The following is a 9748-nucleotide window of genomic DNA, read 5'->3' on the forward strand; positions in this document are numbered from 1 at the left end:
GTATATGTATATTTGTGTGTGCGAGCGTCCTATAATATATAAATTTTTATTAAATATTTTTAAAAGAACTACAAAGTTGTGATTTTTATAGTTGTAACCCCCTCCTTCCTAAAAAACACTTGTTGCTTCCGGAAATCATTTAAAATTGCCCTCTTTGCACCCGAATTTCCGTTTGAAAATATAACTGTAAGTATTCCATTTTGACCCCGCGCCTACTAGAGGGCCAGGCTACTGGTTACACACGGGCGCTACAAGGGCTAGAGCCGCCTCTGAACAGCCGACTGTCATAACTTTTTCTTTTTTTTTGAAATTGAATGACCTCGTTACGTTTCTGGTAACACTACTTAACACCGATAGACGAAAACGTTTTCTAATAACGCTATCTCATCATAGATGGCGTTATTTGATTCGTTTATTTACTATTTGATATGGATTAATTTTTTTCTAGTAAGCCTTTTTTGTGCCTACTTAGATAGTTGATCTGAAGGAGTAAACTCCAGAGATGCGTCGAAGCTGACATACACACCTTTTTTGCGTCATTTGTTCTATATTTACGAAGTTCTAAATATAATACAAATTAATTAATAGTTGACTTGTAAAATAATTTCTATAAGACACTTTTTTACGTAATCGACATTTTTTTTAATATCATAAAATGTAATCATATTTATCTAATATTTAAAAAGCATATATATTGCTATTGAATATTAAATAATACACAGACACAGACCACATTTACACTTACAAACGTACGTGCTTATATTGAACGTAGCGAAGCAAATTACAATCAAAAAGTATACTGTCATCCTGCTGTCACAATCCGGCAAAGCGAAGCTCTGTTTGAATAGAATTTATATGTTAATACATTATATTTAACTAAATATCTTAATTTCAAGCCTTTGTTTTTGAAAAAATGGTAAGAGTTCTCAAAATGTTAAACAATTAACTCAATATGAGCTGTAACTGCAACATAATCTTAAGGTTAGCGAGTTCTTGCTTGGTCATTCAGGTTCATAACATTTTCTGTTTTTATTTTACAGGCTAGACGTTATGATACCAGGACGACGATCTTTTCGCCAGAAGGTACTTAACTTCTCCTACTTACTTTTAGGTTAAACTCATTTTCGAATGAGTAACTCGAAATAAGTTTAACACTAACTATACTGACAAAACTTACTACATAAAAGTATATATACTTTATTCAACAGTTCATTCAGTTTTTTATATAGTTGCAAAGTTAGTCGCAAGTTTTACTGATTAACTTTTTATTAATTAACATAAGTTTATTTAAAATTTACAGGCAGACTGTATCAAGTTGAATATGCAATGGAAGCGATTAGCCATGCTGGAACATCGCTCGGTATATTAGCTACAGATGGAATCTTACTTGCTGCCGAACGTAGAAATACCAACAAACTTCTTGATGAAGTTTTCTTCTCTGAAAAAATATACAAACTTAATGATGATATGGTGTGCTCTGTAGCTGGAATTACATCTGATGCTAACGTTCTTACCAATGAACTCAGACTGATTGCACAGAGATACCTCTTGCAGTATGGGGAATCTATTCCGTGTGAACAGTTAGTATCGTGGTTATGTGATGTGAAGCAGGCTTACACTCAATATGGAGGTAAAGTTTTACTTTTATTATTTATCTGTTGGTTAATGTTGGGTAATCTGGATTAATAAAGTAGTTTGACCTTTGCAAAAGCTAAGCTTCCTGTTTATTTTTTTTGACAAGTTTTCAAATAATACTCCAAAAAACCAGCATGGTAAAAAATATTAAAAAAATGTGGGCAGTCACGTGACCGCTGGCAGATGTTTTAACATTAAACATCGAAATTAGTTTGTACAGTTATGAAATTTCTCTAGAAAATGATGACAGTTTATTTAATAAACGTTTATTTTCTTTATACATATAAAAAATTTAAATCAAAAATTTCCTTAAAATTGCGTCGTATTTAAATCATTATTTCATCATATAGCATAGCAATGTGTTGCCACTTACTGTATCACCAAGTCAACGATCAGGTGTACCCTCGCCTATAGATGTTTCACATCAAAAATGCATGTCCCTTATATGTTATAAAATATTCTACAAATTCACAACATATTGGTTAATAATAATAAAAAAAGTATACTAAGATACGCCGCGTTGGCGCAATGGTTTCAGCCATGGATTGTACCTGTTGCGCTGGTGGTTGCGGGTTCGATCCCCGCACACGACAAACATTTGTATTGGCCATACAGATGTTTGCCGTGGTCTGGGTCTTTGTGCAGTCCTTGTGGGTCTCCCCGCTGTGCCTCGGAGAGCATGTTAAGCCGTTGGTCCCAGTTGTTACCATGTACACTTGATAGCAATCTTTACTCATAATAGGGAATATATCTGCCAATTCGCATTGGAGCAGTGCGGTTGATTAAACTCTGATCCTTCTCCTACATGGGGAAAGAGTCCTATGCTCAGTAGTGAGATATTACAGGCTGAAGCGTATAAGATACCCAAGTTACTATTTATTATATCACTTGGATAACTGCACATGTTACAGTTACATTTTGTTACTGAAGTTATCATAAGAGTTTGAATTTTAATTTTCGAAGTTGTTTGATTTACCCTCAGTTCTGTTTATTAATATTCTAACTTAGTCATATAGTAATGATTTTATTAAGACACAAAATGGAATATTTACACATTTCTCATTGGTCATTCTGAGTTCCCGACATTTTGACACCGATGTATGCTGCTTAGCCTCGGTTACACTTACAATTAACCAAATGTCCTTTTAAACATGGAAATTATTACTTGTCAATAAAGGTATAAGTATGATACAAATCAGCTTATCAAACATCTTTCATTTCAATTAGTAGTAATAATAAAACTTTTATTTTAGACAAGATGTTCACAAAATTAAACATTATTTTACCATCAGCATAGATAAGTTTGAAGAATACATAAAAAAATCTTTTTTTTTGCTCATATGCAATTATAGACTGATAATTAGTATATATTAAGTGCATTACTAAAATATATGTATTTATTCAAAGAAATGTAATAATATCTTTGTTTCAGGTAAAAGACCATTTGGTGTGTCAATTCTGTACATGGGTTGGGATAAACACTATGGATACCAGCTTTACCAATCTGATCCTAGCGGTAACTATGGAGGCTGGAAAGCAACTTGCATTGGAAACAATAGTGCTGTTAGTAAATTCTTACTAATTAAAAAAATACAGTCTAATTAACAATCAACTACTTGTTTGAAGTTGGTTAATACATGTGGCCTTTGTTATGATTTGTAAGAAAAAAAGGCAGTTTTATAATAATTGTAAAATATTTTTAGTTTTAATAAATTTTTCATTCTCTAATTAAATTAATCATTCTATTTTAAATGTCTTTTCTACTATAAGGACAGCGAGCAGTGATAAAAATTGAAAAACTACTGTTTTTTGCGACGGTTGTATAAGCACAAAATATAACAATTGCAACAGTGCAAAGTTTTTACACACTATGGACCTTAATAAATATCTTTGCTTTGTAGGCGGCAGTATCAAGTCTCAAGCAAGAGTATAAGGAAAACGAAACGACTTTAGCTGAAGCACAAGCATTAGCCATCAAGGTTCTCAGCAAGACTTTGGATATGACTAAGCTTACTCCTGAAAAAGGTAAGACATAAAACTATGGATGGATTATGCTAATAGTAAAATAAAAATAAATTATTTTTCAGTAACTGAATTTGTAAACAAGAAATATGTAATAATTTTTTCGTTTATTTACAGTGGAAATGGCAACACTCACACGCAAAGATAATAAGACAATAATCAGAGTATTAACAAGTACTGAAGTTGAAAAATTAATTGCAGAGTTTGAAAAAAGCGAGGCTGAAGCCGAAGCTGCCAAAAAACAACTACCTAAATCGTAAAACTAAAAAGAGTTTTAAGGTTCTTTTATTTGCACATTAAATATTTTATAACAATAAAATAATCACTTGTATTCATTAAAAATCCCTATTAAATATGTTTAAATTTTTTCATCTGTGGTTCAATATTGTCATTAAAATTTGTAATTACAAACACACCTATTATGAGAAATATGTTACCTGTATATCTTTCTGAAGATATCAATTTTTACACATACATATTACTGAAATATGAATGCAGAGTTAAGGTTTGGACTACCCAGAAATTTTCCCTCCTATGTTATACGCTTTTAACGAAAGTAACCACCAAACAACTTTTGTTAGGAATCAAAATTTTCAAATCAAAAATAACTTTGAATTGGACAATGAGAGAGTGAAACTGAAGCACTTAAAAAAAAGTCTGTTTTTTCGGATAACTCCTGTTAGATTGTGTGTATCCCCCATAATATAATCTATGATCTGTGCTATAATTATCTATGATTGTACTCTTCCTTGCCATCCTTCTCTGTGACCCGACTGTGGCAATTAGCAAAGTGAACGTGTAATATTCTTAATTAACTTAAGTTTATAATATAACAAGCTGTGCCCGCGGCTTCGCCCGCGTTGAAATCAGTGTGTCACAAAGATTTCCCGTCAAACTTCCAGTGTAACTATCATCAAAATCGGCTTAACCGTTCCGTAAACCTTCCTCTTGAAGCCCACTCTCTATTAGTGAAACCGCATGAAAATCCGTTCAGTAGATTTTGAGGGAATCGATCACATACACTTTTGGGGACTTTGTTTTATAATACACTAACTGTTGCCCGCGACTACGTCCACGTGGTTATGAAGATATGCATTACTATTATGATGCTTAACGCAAATTATTTATTAGCGGATGTCTACGCCCTGTAAGAAACCTACCTGGCAAATTTCAAGTTTGTAACTGTTATAGTTCAGAGATTTAGTGATGAGTGAGTCAACCTACCATCCCCCGTTTCAACCCCAAAAGGGAGTTTATTTTTAAAGATACATTATTTGGACACCTTCTCACCATTTATAGAGAATACATTTTAAATTTCAAGTCTCTTACTTCAAAAACATAGGACTTTCATACAAACTTCCAACCCCCGTTTTACCCCCTTAGGGGTCAAGTTTCGTAAAATTCGTTCTTATCGGATGTCTACGCTCTATAAGGAATCTACCTGCCGAATTTCAAGTTTGTAGCTGTTACAGTTTCGGAGATTTCGTGATGAGTGAGTCAACTTACCATCCCCCGTTTTAACCCCAAGACACCTTTTCACCATCTATAGAGCTTACATTTGAAATTTCAAGTCTCTTACTTCAAAAACATAGGACTTCCATACAAACTTCCAACCCCCGTTTTACCCCCTTAGGGGTCGTTTTTCATAAAATCCGTTCTTAGCGGATGCCTACGTCTTATAAGGGGCCTACCTGCCAAATTTCAAGTTTTCAGGTGTTATAGTTTTGGAGATTTCGTGATGAGTGACCTTTCGCGTTTATATATATTATAGATTAATAATTCGCAGTGAACAGCTCAATTTCAGTAATACTTAATAACTACGCTTATTATAAAAATCGAAATAACCTGAGGATCTTTAAGTCGCGAGTAAATAGGTTACTTTTAGGTAGCGGTGGGCGTTATTTAACGTAATCGGTTTCAGTAACTAGTTACGAAGCTAATAACCATATACGTAGTTTCGCCGATACGAATGTAACGATTATTTTACGTACGCAGTTTTTTTGCGTACGCAGTTTTATCAAAAACTTGACACAACGACCGGCGCATAAGCGTTTTGCCTAATAACGTAACAGGTTACTAATATTAATCATTACAATACGCAGATACGCTTACGCGTAGGATAAAAAGAGATGGCTATAAGTACTATAGATGCATATTTGTTTTCGAATATGCTCATGGGATTTTGTACGCAATTGACTATGAGCTTAAGTTTATTTTAATACGCACAGTTTTTTTAAAGAAATTTTAATTTCGGTCGTGTTTCTTTTTAAATATTTTCGAATTTACTATTTAGCATTAAGACAGTTGACGAGTGATTAATTATTAACGATTAATGTTATTGTCTCGTGTTGAAGTATATACTAAAATAGTATGGGTTGTTTGTTATATTTTTAATTATATGTATGTATGTATGTATTTCGAAAAATAATTAAAAACTGTACATAAAATCAAATGAACTTCTAAATACGCCTGCATCGATTATTATGTCAATACAAAAATCAAAAAGTAATTTAAATAATATGTTTTGCAGCCAGTCGTAAGCCTGGATAAAATATGAAGGGAAGTTAATTTAATTATACTATCCATCAATATTAACGTACGTAACGGCATTCGTATATGTTACAAGTTATAACATATAACTACTTCATAACCACAATACAAACAAAAGTAATATAACGTCGCCGTCCCGTACTGACACTGTATACAAAAATAACTAGTTACGAAAAATAAGTAGTTTCGAAACTAGTTACGCGTTTCCACGAAACTACGTATAACCGATTACACATAAAAGACGTTACGACCCACGACTACTTTTAGGTAAGCGTGCTCCATTCTAGATCGCTTTTTCAAGCCTATCATAATATTAAAAAAAATTATAATAGTTCAGTTCTTTGCTCAATGGCTTTTAGTTGTGTCAGTTTGACACATATCATTTCGCCAATGTCACGTGGGAAAAATTATAATATTTGAAGAGTTTTGGTGACATTTATAATTTCACATTGACAATTTGTCAGTTGTGTTTTCAAATTGAATTCTACACTACTGGTTTATATTCTAATAAGACTATAATAATTTAAATATAACCAATTACAATGGCCGCGTTCCACAGAGTCCTCGTTGTTGGACAGTATGGCCTTGGTAAATATAATCCTGAACAACTTCGAGAAGGATCTACCGATAGCGATCTCGGTATGTCTTGGTTGTTAAACATAACTTTCGTTTTGTCCAACTTCATACAGAGACCAACATGTCATCACGACCCGTTTCCGAGCATTTGATGCAACTCATTCAACGTCTCCGCAAAGATGACTCTTGAATGAATTCTTTTTTTTTTTTTTTTTATTTATTTATTCTTAATGTACACCGAAATACAGACACATATAAAGAAAGATACAATAGAAGATGTACAAAGGCGATCTTATCGCTAAATAGCGATTTCTTCCAGATAACCTTTGGGTACAGGACACGATACAGTAGCAGCGGTTAAGGTGTGAATTCTTCTTCTTCTTGTTCTTCTTCTTCTTCGTCTTCTTCGTCTTCTTCTTCTTCTTCTTCTTCGTCTTCTTCTTCTTCTTCTTCATCTTCTTCTTCGTCTTCTTCGTCTTCTTCGACTATATAATATTCAATTTTCTTTTTTTTTATTTTTTTAATCATAAAACTAAAAACCTGTAATAAAAATGATATGAATGATAATGAATGAATGATAATGAATTTTTTTCAATTACTTTATTGATTTTTAATTAAATAGTTTAAGGTGAGCAATTTAAAATGGCAACGTAGTTGAATTGAGCTATTGAAAATCTATCGATTAGTTTTTTTTTTTTTTACAAATATCATTATTTTATTTGTTCAGACTATTTATATTTATTTAAAAATTAAGGAAAGTGGATCTGTTCGAAACTATACTTGAGCAATTATAAATGCAACTTGAGCAGTTTTTTAACACTTTGAGCAATTTAAAATGTTGTATACATCAAAAGATATAGGAGTTTGAAATTATTGATAAATGAATATTTTTCAACGACTTTTTTGATTTTTAATGAAATAATTTATGGTGAGCAATTTAAAGGGGCCTACTCAAAGCACTGCCTGCAGGGCCTGCTTGCAGTTACTGCCGCAGAGGATGTTGCTCCACAAAGCACTGCAAATCATTTACGCGGCATACGTTGTCGTGTTCAGTTGTGTTCTCTTTGTCCTTGCCTAAATTCGTCAGTTTTTATAAATGGCTCCTACATTATTCAAACACCAAAAAATAGCATTGGGTTTGACTGTATTGAGTACTTGTAGCGTTCAAAAAAAAAAAAGGAAGCACTGGTGTAAAAAAGTTTAATATTTTTCATGTAAAAGCGACATAGCCTGCGACCGCATATCTTTGTTATGATAATGATCGTGGTTAGTTTTCCAAAGACATGGCAAATCCCTATACAATTAGATTACGTCCCTCCACACCTCTTTTTCTCGCTGGCTCATTTTTCTTGAAGAAAACAGAGCCAAACAAATCTTTAATATAAAAATGAGTCGCTGAATGTGTTGCTAAGCGCAAAACTCGAGAACGGTTGGACCGATTTCGCTAATTCTTTTTTTTTAAATATTCCTTGAAGTACGAGGATGGTTCTTACGGAGAGAAAAATTCAAAAAAAAAATTTAAATTTCCTGAAAAAGTCTAAAAACAACACTTTTCTATACTCCCATACAAAAGATTTGTGATAATACTTAAAAGTCAATTTGAACTTTAATACCATACGATAAAGTTTGTGTTAGGCGATACGAAGTTCGCCGGGTCAGCTAGTAATATAATAAAACCAAACCAACTAACCACCAATTAACTGATTAATTGCTAAATGACAACCACTGACAAGACAAACCCCAGGTCAAATAGAGTAGACAAACGGCGCAATGTACCGACGTAAACAAAATGGTGGTCTAAATCGGCCCGACCGAGCTACACATGTCCCTGATTGCAGTTTACGGAGTGGGGAGATCGTGTGTCGGGCTGGCAGAACGACACTGCGGCCCTGCGACAGGGTGAACAATTAAAATATCGGCCCTGCATGCATACATACAATACGATCGGCAGTGGCACTGCAAGCAGGGCCCTGCAGGCAGTGCTTTGAGTAGGCCCCTTAAAAGGACAACGTAGTTGAATTGATCATTATATTGCAGGCTGGGGTGGGGTAGGTCAACAATGGCCAATAGAAACATTTTTCTGTTTATATACTCTGCATTTTACACCGACAGTAAAACGTCAAATCACCTTTATATGCTTTAAGGGGCCTACTCAAAGCACTGCCTGCAGGGCCCTGCTTGCAGTGCCACTGCCGATCGTATTGTATGTATGCATGCAGGGCCGATATTTTAATTGTTCACCCTGTCGCAGGGCCGCAGTGTCGTTCTGCCAGCCCGACACACGATCTCCCCACTCCGTAAACTGCAATCAGGGACATGTGTAGCTCGGTCGGGCCGATTTAGACCACCATTTTGCTTACGTCGGTACATTGCGACGTTTGTCTACTCTATTTGACCTGGGGTTTGTCTTGTCAGTGGTTGTCATTTAGCAATTAATCAGTTAGTTGGTTTGGTTTTATTATATTATTTGTTTGGCTCTGTTTTCTTCAAGAAAAATGAGCCAGCGAGAAAAAGACGTGTGGAAGGACGTAATCTAATTGTATAGGGATTTGCCATGTCTTTGGAAAACTAACCACGATCATTATCATAACAAAGATATGCGGTCGCAGGCTATGTCGCTTTTACATGAAAAATATAAAACTTTTTTACACCAGTGCTTCCTTTTTTTCTTTTGAACGCTACAAGTACTCAATACAGTCAAACCCAATGCTATTTTTTGGTGTTTGAATAATGTAGGAGCCATTTATAAAAACTGACGAATTTAGGCAAGGACAAAGAGAACACAAGTGAACACGACAACGTATGCCGCGTAAATGATTTGCAGTGCTTTGTGGAGCAACATCCTCTGCGGCAGTAACTGCAAGCAGGCCCTGCAGGCAGTGCTTTGAGTAGGCCCCTTTATATACCTACTTTGAGCAAAGAACTGAACTGATATACTCTCTGCGTCAAAGTCAAATTTCCTTAT

The 9748-nt window shown here is 34.3% G+C and overlaps 1 protein-coding gene across 1 annotated transcript; it reads left to right on the forward strand.

Moving 5' to 3' along the window:
* Positions 1-789: 789 nt before the first annotated feature.
* LOC123661920 (proteasome subunit alpha type-4) lies at positions 790-3979 on the forward strand. The gene is made up of 6 exons (XM_045596854.1): positions 790-916; positions 1041-1083; positions 1301-1630; positions 3068-3198; positions 3537-3660; positions 3775-3979. The coding sequence occupies exons 1-6, from the start codon at positions 914-916 to the stop codon at positions 3915-3917; spliced, it is 774 nt and encodes a 257-aa protein (XP_045452810.1). The 5' UTR covers positions 790-913; the 3' UTR covers positions 3918-3979.
* The last annotated feature ends 5769 nt before the right edge of the window (positions 3980-9748 follow it).

The sequence above is a fragment of the Melitaea cinxia genome, chromosome 17 (genome assembly GCF_905220565.1).
Source record: "Melitaea cinxia chromosome 17, ilMelCinx1.1, whole genome shotgun sequence".
Classification (NCBI taxonomy): Eukaryota; Metazoa; Arthropoda; class Insecta; order Lepidoptera; family Nymphalidae; genus Melitaea; species Melitaea cinxia.